The sequence below is a fragment of the Chelonoidis abingdonii genome, chromosome 14 (genome assembly GCF_003597395.2).
Source record: "Chelonoidis abingdonii isolate Lonesome George chromosome 14, CheloAbing_2.0, whole genome shotgun sequence".
In the NCBI taxonomy this organism is placed as follows: domain Eukaryota; kingdom Metazoa; phylum Chordata; order Testudines; family Testudinidae; genus Chelonoidis; species Chelonoidis abingdonii.
The window spans coordinates 18,859,813-18,874,758 of NC_133782.1; the positions used below are offsets into that span (position 1 = coordinate 18,859,813).

The following is a 14,946-nucleotide window of genomic DNA, read 5'->3' on the forward strand; positions in this document are numbered from 1 at the left end:
AAACAAAACAAAAACATAAAACTTTCTAAGGACACCTATGCAGGGAGATCCCTGGGGAAGCAGCACAAGTATGAGAAGGAATTTGAGGAAATTGAATTGAGGCAATTTTGTTGATTTAATTCTGCAGCTGCCTATCTTCAAAGTCAGGAAGATGACACTACTGTTTTACAATAAGAATGGTATCTTCTGAATTATAAGGGCTAGAAACTTAAGCTTTAATTTTAAATTTAATTAGTAAATTGTTAGCATATATTTTCTTACTCATCAGGGCAGGTTCTCACTTTCCAGGATGAATAGATTTTTCAAACAACGATCTCATCAACAACCATTGAGGTGTAAGCACCATGAGAACAATCAAGTGACCCTGATCTAAAACCTTCAGATCTTTCATGACATTGACAAGCACAGCCCACTCCAAATAAAGGCCAGAGTGGATCCTATAATAATGTTTGCTCATAGTCATTAGGAACCAAGTAGTTACAGGTTTCTCAATCAACTTTCCCAAAAGTTGCATTGCTACGTAAAAGTTATCTTGCTACATAGGATCATTGTATCTTTGCCTATTTTGTATAATTTGAACTGACGGCAATACCATTACTCTGCATCAGACAGGAGGACATACCAGAAAATATTGTTCACTGAATGCAGCTGATTATTCCCAGCACCAACTACACTTAGGGCTGGTCTACACTTAGAGGTTTTGTATTGGTATAGCTAGGTCAGTTAGGGGTGTGATATTTTATTGATATAGTTAAAACTGGTTTAACCTCACTACTGATGCAATTATACTGGTGTAGAAGTGCTTATACTCCCTCCTGTACAGGAATAAGCTATATCAGTATAACTGTGTCAATGCGACAAGATCTGTAAACTTTTGTGTTTACACAAGACTTTATTGCATTTGAACAAGTAAGGACTTACAAACACAATTTCACAAACTGTGGTTTACTTTTTGGCTGATAAAAAAAAAAGTCTCTTTAAAACTGGTACTTAAGAATAAAAAACCCAAACAAAAAACTCCCCTCCTCTCTCTCCCACACCTTGATCCCAGAGCTTTAATTTATGTGATCTAGAATTCTAATTTTTGACCAATGCATCCACTTTATCTCATATTACTGGGATTCACATTAAAAAATAAAAAAACATTAGTCCTCATAGGAGAAGTTTGTCATCTAAACTGTCTTTCTCTTTCCCCATCTCCAGTCTCCTGTTGTAAGTACTGATTCTCCACAACTGCACTTTCTATCCCAGCATTCAAGTTCTGCATCATATATCCCCTTCAATTTGTACCACTTCTGATGCAGCAGACTACAGTATCACCCAACTCAGGACCTGTCATTCATTCAGAAGGATATTATTTGATTATCAGGACTCCATTCTCCACCCTCTTCCATCATAATAATGCCCTGAAGTCTACAAGACTGGCATAGCAGTAAAGAAGAACGAACCCTTAAAGATAATATTACTTAGCAGTATAAAGTACCTTTCAACCAAAGTATTTCAAAGCGTTTTCTCATCTTTAAGTAGTTGTATTTTAAATCTTGCTCAAGTGATGAGTAATGTTGAGATGGTAAGTATCTTAACTGAAACAACTTCTCCCAGACATCAGTGGTCACAGCTTGGAAAACCATGTGTCTCTCCACAGTCCTACCAACTCCCCTTCTCACCTATCTCCATAAAACCCCAAACAAAAGGCAAACAATCTGCCTTATCTGGTTCATTGGGTAGTCCCATTCTTGAGAGAGGCAGTAAAATGAAACTAATCATCTTCTAGACTGACACAAATGTACACATACAGCATCATGACACAACAATTTTATTCCAGAGAATAAAGCCTAGAAGATTCAACCAAGGCACCAAAAAGAGGTTGATGAAAGGGTGATACCTTCATTTAATTAGGAAATCTAACTTTATTAACAGAACTTTAAAATACATAAGAGAGGAGAGATTTGGAGACAAGTCTAAGGCTGTGTCTACACTAGCATTTTTCCTCAGATTCCTCATCATTGGTAAACCTGAGTCAGTGAAAGCAACAGAAGCAGCAAAAATAGAGATGGACTGCCACTAGCATTTTAACTGCAATGTCATCCAACCCTGCTCAGAACAGGTCAAGACAATATGGTGGTTAAAACAGCAGTGTACACATGGAGCTCTGTCTACAATAGCACTCTTACCCATGTTTCCACCACTGGAAAGTTTTAAAGAAAAAGGGCAAACCAAGCCTAAGAGAAAGGGCAGATTTGGCTCCAGGAGGATAGATGGCAATGAGGGGCTAGTTGGGAAGGAATACGGGTGAAGCAGATGCGAAAGGAGATGAGTAGCAATGGGGATCCAGAAGGGCAGGGCGAGGACTAGGGGAGGAGAGTCAGATGCAATTGGGGCGTATGATATGCGGTCTGCAAACGAAGCAGAAGAGAACAAGCGAGCACGGAGGGTCCGCGAGGGGGGCGACAGCAATGACAGCGAGGCAGCCTGCCCCGCTAGGTGGGAGATAAGAGCCGGGGTGTGTCACAATGTGAGGCGCTGGAGAAGCAGGAGTGTGACCAGTAGTGAGAGAGGGTAGGCATGAGGCTCGGTCGCTGCCCGGAGAACTGCAGGGGTAGAGCAGCTCGGAAGTGCCGGCACGGCTCGACTGGGGCGGATATTCTCCGCTCGGCAGCCGCAGGCAAAGCCCCCAACCCCCGTACCTCGAACATAAGCCCCAGCAGGAGGCCCATAGCCAGGCAGGACACGGCGTCCGCATGGTTCTGGATCACGAATTCATGGCTTAGCACGGGCGGGCTCTTGTTCTTCCTCCGGAGCCCCATGGTGGTAGTAGCCCCCAAGGGCCTAGGCAGTGGTCCGGGTCCAGAAAACAGATGGTGCTTCTTTCTCAACACCCTCCTCACCTCACGCACAGTAAACACCGCTGCGCCCCCCAATTACCCGCCCACAAGCCAGACTCAGCCAGTCACAGTTCAGGAGATCTATGATTGACAGTCTTGCCGGTTAATCGCTGTGCCACCTGGAGGTGTGGCTTCCATAGAGAGCGGGTCATAAAACGCCGTTAGATTCTCGGAACGGCTGTCGGGGTTGAGTGATACTGACTCCAGCTAATGAATTGAGTCAGAGGGCGGGATCTCTGTGACTCCACCTGCAGTGGGTGGGGCTTACAGAAGACAACTGAGAGGTCCCTTCAGGGGGTTTGGAGCGGTCTCTCAAGGTTACCTCCCTCTTGTGGGTGGGGCTCTGAGCGCGCGCTGCTTCTTGTATTGGTGTAGCTGTGGCAGGCCTCAGCGTGGTGTGCTTCACTTCAGTGCTAGCAGCCGGTGGCTCCATGGAGGCGACAGGTCCCAGTAGGCACCGCTCCATCCTGATCCCTATGTTGGGGTGCCCCTTCTGGAGCTGACAGACCCATCCCAGTGGGAGGCGGCTCCATGGAGAAGGCAGGTTTCAACATGCACTGAGCTATCGTAATCGCAGCCGGGTCGAGCCACTTCAGAGGCTGGGTGGCTCTCAGACTGCGTGACACTTATGAGCTGAGTGGCCTAGGTCTCTTCCTTACCGTGGGAGATGCCTCCCACGCCGAGCCGAGCTCAGGTTCCCAGATAGCCATGTTGTGTCTTAAAACAAGTAGCACCGCAGCCCCTACAAAGGTACAACAGCTTTTTCCATCAGGCAGCTCTTCTTGGCTGGGCTGAGAGGCTGGGCTTCCATCGCTGGTGCTGTTGCTGACACTCAGGCAGACGTGGTTGAAAAATGGGGCAGCAGGGTGTCTGAATTGTGAAACTCTTATTTTTCTCAAATTTGAGGAGGAACTTTCATTGAGATGTCAGGTTTGTTTTTTTTCCAACTAGTCAAAAATTCGTTGAAACATTGAAGTTTTCATGGGCTGTAGTGTTGGACAATAACTCAGAGAACATTCTGGAACTTCCCATACTCAACTAAGGAAAATCATTGTCAATTGACTAAGAAGCAAACTACTGGGAGTCTTGAAAGGACATCCTAGAGAAAGCCTGAGTGAAGGATACTTCATCAGTATTGTGAAAGTATTCAAGTGACAGGGAAATAAAAAAAATTTTGGTCCCGTCCTATAATCAAATAAATCCATGTGGGTGGAGCCTTTCAGTGGATGCTGAACTTGAACTGACTTCAGTGAACCTGTGGGGGAGTGCAAGGTTCCACCCATATGAATCCAATTGTGAATTTAAGTTGGGAGTGAAAATTTTCAAATAAGCATTTGTAGAGGAGAAAATCTCTTCAGCAGTCTTAAAGTTAGTATCATTTTTCCATTGTTACTTATCAAATGTTGCATACATTCAAATTAATATAAAAGTACTTATTTTGGATCCCTGAAATGCCTTATTACTAAAACTGAGTGATATTTCTGTGAATATTCCCCTACATTTTTAAATAAATTCAATTTGGACATGTTCATGCCCCATTTTTGGTCTGTGTCTAAGTTTCAGGCATATGTAGCCAGAGAAACTGAATTTTATATTTATACTCACAGGTATGCACTTCACAAATACTTATATGTTCATTTGTTTGGGAAACAGAAACATGCTGCTTGTCCCAACTAACCAAAATCAGGTACTCTCAGTGATCTGTTTATAAATCATGATCAATTTACAGTGAAAAAATTTGCAAACTTGTGTTACCAGTTCTTGTAATTTAATCACAAGTCTTGTGATATTTGGTGTTTTTTCTTAAAGACCCAGGTCCTTCAGGTGTAAGAATCTCAGGTTTCATAGAGATTTTTTTTTAAGCATCTATGATTGTAGAGGAAAAAGTTGGAAAAGGCGAACCTCAATGGCTCAAACAAAGAAAACAAATAAAAAGACCTAACATTTATTATTTAAAAATGATTTAAGTTTTTTTGGGGGGGGTGTCTAAATTATGATTTTTTTGAGCACTTGAGATGGGGAGTATTGAATATATCTGAAGAAAATGATCCACTTGCAGGTTTTCTGCTAATGGAAGAAGAGGCTGAACTTTTGCAATATATTTAATTATAAATTATTTGTTCAACTAAACTGAATACAGTAACTGTTTTAAAGTGTCTTGTGAAAGTAATTAAATTTTAACGTCAAAAGCAACTAGTAGATTGGCTTAAAAATAAACTTCTTGTTTCTGGTCTGAGCAGAGATGAGGTTGCTATTATTGCCATAGTAAGCAGAATGACCACAGTCTTTCTGAGACACTTTTACTTGATATAATAGCAGTTGGTCATATTCTGCTATGAGTAAGCAGAAAAGACTAATACTGAAATTGTTCTTATCTAGAAAAACAATCAGTGACATTTTCCCATGGTAAATTATGTTATGGGATTCTGTATACTTTCTGTCATTGGATCTAGTTTACAAATAAAAGATGGATTTTTCTAACTGCCAAGTACTGCAAATTTAGCATAAGATCTAAATATTCATTTACATACAACACTCTCTGCCCCTGGCATTATCCCTATTAATAAAGAATGCATTAGCAGAATTTAACTGACAATTTTCTATTCTGTCTCAAGCATCATCTAACATATATATTGCTCTTTGTTAGTTGTATTGGTTCTAAAAAGAAAAACAGGAAAAGAAACCTGTATTTTTCTTTAATGTATGTGCTGATATTTGACAGACAAAGGAATCAGATGATTAAGGAGGAGACGTTTTTGCCAGTATAGGCCCTTCTGCTTCAGCACACTCAAATCTGTACACTAGCACAAAGGCCGATTGATTTCACTGGGTCCTGTGCCAGCTCAGGGTTTATCCTGACAGAATTTTTTCCAGTATTGTAGCCTGACTTTTCTGACCATCTTCACATTTGAACAACTTTGTACTTAATTTAAGCCATGCAGAACTAGTGTTACTGTTAACATTTACAGTTATCTTTTATTATCATAGGCATTGTGCAATCAAATATGATAAAGCTATATGAAACTGATATTCTTCATTCGTCTTAATATCCTGCACCTAACAGTTTTCCTCATACTTGTGAATGAGAAGTGGCATAAGTCCAAAACCTGCAAACACTTAGGGCTGGTCTACACTATGGGGGGAAATCGATCTAAGATACGCAACTTCAGCTACGTGAATAATGTAGCTGAAGTCGAAGTATCTTAGATCGAATTACCTACCATCTTCATGGCACGGGATCGATGTCCGCGACTCCCCATGTCGACTCCGCTACCGCCATTTGGGTTGGTGGAGTTCTGGGATCGATAGGAGCTCGTTCGGGGATCGATATATCACGTCTAGATGAGACGTGATATATCGATCCCCGAGAAATCGATTGCTACCCGCCGATACAGCGGGTAGTGAAGACGTAGCCTTAATCACACATGTAACCATTCACATGAGCAGTGATACTGAGCTCTACTGGAGTATTTATGTGGGGGTGAACTTACACATGTCTACAAGCATTTGTAGAATGGAGTTCTAGATTTTTCTTCCTAATATCTATCTGTACTGATAAATGTTAATTCTATGCCTGAGGAATAAGATCCTATTTAACATTTTGAAAGACAATTATACAGTTAAAACTACATGTATCATCACTTTTTTAAAAAGGGAGAGTGTTTTTTAATTTAGTTTATATGTGGCCCAAGATTTTAATGACATAGGCCCCAATCCCACAAGCAAATCCCCACAGGACTTGGACAAATGTTCAGTCACATGGATCCAGTTTCAGAAAGTAGGGCAAAAAAATTTACACAGGGGACAGAGAGATGTAAAATTAATGTTTAGACTGAGGACAGTTTCCAGTGGAGTCCCCATTTCTCAACTCAGCATGACAATTGGTCCCCCTATTGGTAGTTTCAGTAGAGGCCTAAAATGGAATTGGTATTGAAAATGAACACCCTCATATGCATTTACAGAGGTTACAAGTGGATTAGTGGTAGTGCAAGGTTTCCTCCCTTAATGTGTCTTAATCGTGACATGCAGTACCAATTCAGTCTTAGACTTCTATGTTGAGACTGCCACTAAAAGGGCCAGGTATGATGCTGGTTTGTTACATAGAAATGTATCCACTAGAAAGTAGATTGAGACTACAAATTCATTTCATGGAGGTAACAAACAGGAATGAAATTTTTAGCAATTAAAATCCTGATTTGCATTTGAACCAGTAACCTATATGTGAAAGCCTCCTTAAGTCATTCCTAGTCCTTGAGTCATCTGCCCGCCTTTGAAAAATCCAGTTTTAATGGATCAAACTGAGAAACTGGTATATTAAATACACCAATATGGTTTCACAGAAGTAAGAAATGAATGAGCCCTGTTAAAAGATTTTGTTCACCCTTCTCTGCCAGTGCAGGATTATTTACTAGTTGATTTTGTTTCAGAAAACAAGAATTAGCATCCAACACATCTCACGATACAGCTGCAGGAGGAATCCGGGAACAGACCTATTCAGTATCATATACTTTATCAGAAAGTAAGTAAGTAATGTTAATTTCTAATATGATATCTTTGGTTTGCAAATAATAAGTGAGGCCCTGCAGGACCTTGGCTTTTAACTATCAGTTTTTTACTATTGCTATATATAGTGCTTGCCATACCCTTCTAGAATAAGAGATATTTTTCTAGGTTTAAGGGATGGAATAAGTGAAAATCTGTTACTCCTGCATTTATAATATCTTGCCAGAAAGAAGATCAGGAATGAGTCCTGTGATAGTTTGTACCAGATGTGAAAGACAGTGGACTATGAGGCAAGTATTTATAGTTCAAAGTGTTGTTTTCCTCCCCCTCCACTTTTATAGGAGATGGAGCATGTTGCTTCTGCACTGATCTCAGAGCACATTGCCAGAGGATCTGAAAGTTAACCTTTGAGGTATCGGAATAGGTTCTTGTCTATCGTTTCCCTTCCCCTATGGGAGTTGATGTATATTACACCTGTACTGAGCTCAGTGAAATATTGCTAGAGACATGGACAAAAGTGGATCCTAAAGTGGGTAGGAGTGTGGAAATTAGCAATAGTGAGAAATGCTAACTTAAAGACATGATTTTTGCAAGTTGGGAGACACTCACTTGATGTAAATACATACAATTTCTCATTAATTTGCAGCAAAGGATTTCCATTGGTTAGGAGGATGAAGACTTTCTGGGGGTGTAGGCTATCAGCAGTTCAGGATGAGGCAGGAAGGGGCTAAGTTATTGTGCTGTATTTGGATGGCTGCTTCACTCCAGCTGAGTTTAAAGGAACTGTAATTAAAAGGTTCAAAATGTCTGGGTTCTACTGAGTATTTAGCTGGACTTATGTTGCAGGTGAGATTGAGATTTATTTAACTTGAGTTATTTATTGCTCCTTCCTCCCCCACCCCATCTCTCAGAAAAAAGTACTACTCCAGTTTGCTCTTTTACTCTGAAACTGAGTGAAAGCAATTTGCAAGCAAGTACCTTTTATCACTCATGCAGCCACATTTGCCTTAATTCATTCACTGAGAGACTCCTTGACATATCTTCCTTCTGAATTATGCTATTATTCTGGTTATCTTTTGCACTGGTTTACATTAATACTTGGTGGGCATTGCCTGAGACCAGATCAGGGCTTCACAGTATTGTCAAACAAAGTTGATCTACCTGTTTCAAGAAATAACCAGTGCATTATACTTTTCTAGTCACTGTAACTGTACCAATTTAAATTTCTAAGGAAAATAAAGGTACGTGCTGCATGAACAGTAGAAGGCAGCATTTTCTGAAATTGAGTTTATGTGTTTAATTAGTAAGATTTCTGTACTCAGTAATCCATGGAAACACTATACACATGTGTAAGGCATGTAAAAAGAGGAAAAATAAAGAAAAGATAATAAAAGACAAACAAGATGGTGGGTTTGTTGTAGTAGAAGTAAAGCTGCAGAAGGCTGATTTACTTGCTGTACAACTTGGCTGAAAGATTCTGTTTCCCCTCCAGTAACTGATGGTAATATTATTATGCTCAGGGAAAGGAAGTGCAATGACCCTCTCTTCCCAGTCTGTACATAGTCTGGTCTTACAGGAAAACCCTAGAGACCTGAACTCAATCTGGACAGGTAAATAAAGGAGAAAATTATTTGCAATTATCTTGTGTTAAAGCATGTATTTATTTGTATCACAATAGTGCCTAGAGGCCTCAGCCTTGTTGTTCAAGATGTAAGAAATATAAACAAATAAGAGACAATACCTGCCCCAAAGAACTCAATTTTATTTAGTTATTGATTTGGGAATCACTCCAATTAAGTGTTCAGAGTTGTATGCTTGGACTAATTGCATGGGGCTGCTTAAACGTATCCTAATTACCTTTTGGTTAACCTTTTATTTTCTTCTTCCTTTATAATTTTATAACCTCATAATTTAAATTGTTTCTTTGTTGTCAGTTGAATATCTGGTCCCAGCTCTGAAATGAAGTAAAAAAAAAAAATCTGAGTCCTTGATTCTGCAGCTACTGTTTTATCCTGGTTCTCCTTTATAGCAGTGCCTTTTATTTATTTATTTTTTGTAAAGTGGACAGAAGTTAATTCTTCGGTGACACCAACTTCAGAACTATTCCATAAGTTGGTTAACAGAGTAGGAGTGGAATACTCTGATGTTTTCCTTCATTCCCACTCACAAGCCCAAGCTCATCATCTTTACAGTAATGGACCAGGTGCTAAAGTTGCTTCTGGTTTTGTAAATGGCAGTATATTGTATTGCTTCTAAACCAGTTGGCTTGGACAATACAGCTGCTATTGCCATTGTACTTATTTTATTGCCTTCTTATTTTGGTAGGTGCATTTCAGAAATATTTAGCCTGAAGATATATTAGGAGGCTTTAAAACAATAAGCAATGCCTGCAGCTAAGAGTTGAAAATAGTTTGTGGTGCCAGCCTTAGCAGTGAGTGAGCAGGTATATTTGTTTTCTTAAGGTTATTCTTATGTATATTTGGTCAAAGGAAATATACAGAAATCAATTTTATCTGCCTCATCAGCAAGTAGGTTTGGGTTGGAAGCAGTGCTTGCACAAATTAACTCTATGGCCTACTATTAAGCGATGTTGATTTGTTCTTCCTGTACCTAAAATATAAAATCAGGTTACTCTAGTGTACCACGTGGCAGACTCCACTGAAATAAAAAAGAATGACTACCTTGACTTTGTTATTTTATGCTGAAGTTGAACAAATGAAGTTATCAAAAAGAATGAAAGGTCCAGTCATTGTGATGGGGTAAATACACTCAGCTTAAAATCAGCGAGCTAAATATCATAATATTGGCTGTATGATATCCTGTTGAGGTATGAGAGAAATATTAAAAGATTAGGCTATTTAGTTCTGCAGGCTATTCCATGCAGCCCAATCTTTGTCTGCATAGAGCTTCCCTAAAGTCCGTAGGACTCAATGCAAGAACAGCGGCTTGTCATCTCAGAACAGCTTGCAGGATCAATGCCTTAGTTTGTAAAGGTCAATGGATATAAAATACTGCATAGTGTGGTGAAGGACCATCTGGTGCTTTCATTTGTTCTTTCCTATAATACAAAGGCAAACATGAAAACTAAAGGCTAAACATTTAAATGGGATAGAAACTCGTATTTTAAACAGCATACAATTAATCCAAGAAATTTGTTGTTGCAAGATGTTACTGAGGCTTAGTTACACCAAAAAAAAAGGAGGTGGGTGGGTGGAAGGGTAGATAGATATGAATAAGAATAGCATTTACAGTTACACTGCAGTGGCTAGAATAAAAATTACAAGAGCCTATCAATCTTCTGTCTTTTGGGAATAAGATAAATTGCCAGCTGGCGTCTGGAAGGAGTTTTCCCCTCATGGTATAATTTTGAACAGCAGGTCAAGTATGTTATAGAGTTTTTGGTCTTCCCTTGAAGCATGTGGCTTCAGCCACTGCTGGAGAGAGGATTCCTAACTAGATGGACCATTGATCTCTTCCTGTATGTATGGCACTTCCTGCATTTCTGTGCTATTTGTAAGACCTGATTAATGGACTGCTCTGCTTTGTAACGATTAAAATTTTTAAGTTTTAGTCATTTAACAAAAAGGCTTCTCAGCTTTAATTGAAGTAGAACAGAAGTGATGTTTGCCATCTGCAAAAGAGGGATAGTGACCCTTGTAGTCCTAAATGTACTATGGAATCTTCAGAGACCTCGTATTTCAGTTTTGTTCAATATAAGAAGGTCCTGGCAGAATGCACACAGGATTGATTAGCCTTGCTAAGGCCGATATGAACTCCACCTGATATTTGCCAGATCTCTCCTATCTCAGAAAGGAATTAATAGACTTGCTTCTAATATTGTGCTTATGTAGGTAACATAATGGAAAAAGCATATAGGCACAGTTTAAAGCTTCAGATATTTGGTTATATAAGTAGCTAGTCAGTGGGCCTGAAACATCAAAATAAATTTAAAACTAACCAATGATTGAAGTCAACTTACAGTACTGTGAAATTGAATGGTAATTGTAGAAGCTTAAAAAGGCAGGAGGAGGATTCTTGTTTATTGGCAATCTTTAATGGTAAGAAGTTACCTTGCTGAAACCCAGGAAAACAAAAGAGGGAAATGTCCAGGCACCAGTTCAGCATCTCCATGTGGTAATCAAAATTGTTAGGTGCTAAGTAAATGCATGCAGCTTGTGTTGTGACTGATATACAGTAGAATCTTCTACTGCCCACTTTATAATGGCTCTTGTTCCATCCTGAGGCTCCATTTTTTCCTTCCGGAAGACTGGATTGGTTTTCCCTTCAGAGTCCAGTACCTTTACATTGTTGGAGAGGTACTTGTTGAGTGACATAAAAAACACACTGATTTACAATAGTATGTTTTGAAAGCTACATGTTGGGTAATTTTTTGTGATGGGGTGAGTGAGAGGGATCTTACCTATGAAGGGGTGGTAAGTTAGCAACAGAATGCAGAATGATTTTCTTTTTTTTGAGTTGGGTTTAGGGAATCCAGAATAGCATTTCCTTATATATATGTCCCCCTTAGGTTCTACGTTTTTTTACTGTACATTTGAAAACAAGTGCTATGTACAACTTAAATAATGCAAGAAAAATCCCATTTCTTTCATTAGTGTTATAGGGAAAACGTTTAAAATAGAAGTCACAATGTACTTTCATAGGTCCCAGAATATGTTATCATATTGCAGCTTTATGTCATGACACGATGATGGTTTGGAAGTCCTAGTGAAGAGGGATTGTTACTACTCAACATTTATACAGTGTCATACATGTATATGGTGCCTTACAAAAATAGACTACTGTAGACATGTTGCCACCCCAGAGCTTACATTGTAAGGGATCAGTCTTGTTGTCACTGAAGTAAAAGGGAGTTTTGTATTGATTTTGGTGGGAACAAGTTCAGGCCCTAAATAACTAGACAAACATAAGAAAAATCACAAATTTAGGCAATGAAATGCAGGGATTATTGATGAAAAGGAAAGATTACTTGAAGACGGCAGTGTGGAGGTCAGGAGTAATGGGCACAATGGAGGAGAACAAAGATGCATAATCAATGCAGTTTACTCCTTATTTCTGTATTTAATCAGATGGAAATTACTGCTGTAGGGGAGGTGTAAATATACATAATCTATATCCATGCACATTTGTGTGCACATACATGCTTCTTTCACTGCAGTGGGATGTACAAGTTTTTCTCTCTTGGCATGGAGATAAGTTTTTATCTTTGAATGTGGAGCTCTTCAAAGAACCTCTTTCAAAGGTCACTGTCCAATGCAAATACTGAATATAAAATAAGTCTTATCTTACAAATAACACCACAGAAAGCTGAAAATGTAAACAGTTCTCATTCATTTTTTATTCTTTATGTTGTTTCAGTAATTATTACATTTTCTCTCCATTTGTATAATAAAAATAAATGAGTCAATTGCACTTTCAGGCTCTAATACAATGCTAAAATGCTTGAATACAAAATAAAAAAAAAAGTCAATTACACTTTCAGATGCAGATACAATGCTGGTGAAGATTTAAATCCAAACACAAATATTTTAAGAAAAAACAATTAATGAAAACATGTTCATTGGCATTTTATTTTGTAAAGCTTTATTTATAAAACCTACATTTTTGGCAAAAGCTGACTGGACTGTATCCCAGTAATAGACATTTCCTTTTTCTCTCTTAACAGGTTGATAATACATGATTCCATAGGTGTTGGAATTAGGGGTGCTGCTGCAGCCACTGGCTTGAAGTGGTAATAACAACCCAAATACACATTTCTATCTTCAGTACCCCCCACTATAAAAATTGTTCCAGCACCACTGATTAGAACCCTTGCTGGAAGAGCCATGCTGTCTTACTTTTTCACTTTAAAAAATAAATTTGCATATTTTCTAAAATGATTTGCTGTTAAAGCAAATTTGAGCGTGAATGTGAGTGTGTTAACTTTTAGTGCAACATCCACATGCAAAATAACATATCCAAATATATTTTGCTAGAGATGGGCCGTATGGGTCTGAAACAATTAGCCAGTAAGAGAGAGGCACTTTTTTTCCTTACTGCTTTTCTCCTATGATAAATCTGGACTCTCCAGTATGTCATATTCTCTCTGATACCCTAAAAGCCTTATGAAAACATAATTCAAATGGGAGGAAAGTATAGTTCTGAGAGCTTTAATTTGGCTCCCGTTGCTAGAGAACTCACCTGTACCATTGATTTGCTACGTCACTTGAGTTGTAAATTTGTCCTAGATTTAAAAAAAAATATTAGTGGAGCATCCAGAGAAGACAGCTTTAAAAATATATATATATTTTCATATTTATTAACAGCATATATTGACATATCTAATATACAAGGGTTGTTTACACATTTGTTATTGCTCTCTCCTTTTTTTTTTTTTTAAACCACAGATAACAGGCATTACGCCCCTGTGGTATAGTCTCCAATAGACCCCTTTCCCTCTCCCCCGAGTTTCATCTCACAAAGACACTCCCCTGACCACTCTTCCACCAAATAAGTTGACTAATGACATTGGGGTGAGCTTCCTTTAAGGGGCTCCTTTTTTGCTTTTATTTTTTGTATCCTTTCCATGAGTAAGTTCTATGCCAGCACAATTATGGAAGCTTCCCATTGAATTAAAAGGCTATTTTAAATATATGCTAAAAATAGATACTGAAGTTAGCAATGCTGTTTTAGACAGGCCTTCAGGAACAAACTGTAAAGAGAAAAAATGAGAATGAAAGTAAGCCATTAGCTGTACAGTAACCATTTACTAGGAGTGATCATTTTTTGTCTCTGTCAGATTGAAGGCCCTGTCTCTACAGGGCTCACAGCAATGTTTAACAACCACACATTATCTTATGTTAAGACCCAGGCTAGAATTTATTTTACAGTATAACCTGTATATAACACAAATAAGCATCACTCCGCCTGGCTGGTGAAACTGTTATAACCCAGTTCAGCCAGTGCAGTCAGGAGTTTTATGTAATGAGTTGCTAACATGATATCTAAATAGATGACTCTTGTCTACAAAGACTAATATACCGTCCTATGTTGTATGCTCTGCTATGGAGAAACTGATGCGCAGAAATCCTTGAGACTGTGTACTAGATCTTTTTTAAATTTTATTTTTTCTTTTATTTTGGTGGAATAAAATGTCATGCAGATCCCTTAATTTTGAGGTTACTAAAGATTGTTCCAGCCAAATCAAAATTTATAGGTGCACTTAATCCTCTCTTGGTCATTTGTTTTGTTTTGCTAGAATCCATGTATCAACAGTTCTGCATATTGCATTTAATATTGTTTAGTTATTAAATCAGTTGGTAATGACTTCATAGTTCAGGTTGCATTCTAAAATGGGCTTACAATGGGGCATAAATTAATGTTCTTCGAGTGCGTGTTCACGTCCATTCCACATTAGGTGTACACGTGCTGCATGCACGAGCATCAGAAACTTTTCCTTTAGCTGTACCCAGCGGGGCGGTGGGGCCCCCATCTGAGCAGCGCCACGGCGCCGTGCATATACACCCCCGCTGGCCTGACCCCATCCAGTTCCTTCTTACCA

At 38.9% G+C, this 14,946-nt stretch overlaps 2 protein-coding genes across 4 annotated transcripts in view; one reads left to right on the forward strand and one right to left on the reverse strand.

Annotated features, from left to right (window-relative positions):
- Positions 1–2,935, reverse strand: part of LOC116817389 (translocating chain-associated membrane protein 1-like 1) — a 58,747-nt gene extending 55,812 nt beyond the window's left edge. Inside the window, exon 1 of one of the 2 annotated variants that reach the window (XM_032767434.2) lies at positions 2,688–2,935. In XM_032767434.2, coding sequence (XP_032623325.1) covers positions 2,688–2,807 — 120 coding nt within the window. In that variant the 5' untranslated portion in view covers positions 2,808–2,935. The remainder of the gene's footprint in view (positions 1–2,687) is intronic. The other variant, XM_075072278.1, reaches the window with a different exon arrangement.
- A 1,169-nt stretch (positions 2,936–4,104) lies between these two features.
- The window catches only part of ZMYND8 (zinc finger MYND-type containing 8), a 150,395-nt gene continuing 139,553 nt past the window's right edge, over positions 4,105–14,946 (forward strand). Inside the window, exons 1-2 of one of the 2 annotated variants that reach the window (XM_075072271.1) lie at positions 4,105–4,253; positions 7,313–7,408. The gene's annotated coding sequence lies outside the window, so the exon portion shown is untranslated. The remainder of the gene's footprint in view (positions 4,254–7,312; positions 7,409–14,946) is intronic. The other variant, XM_075072270.1, reaches the window with a different exon arrangement.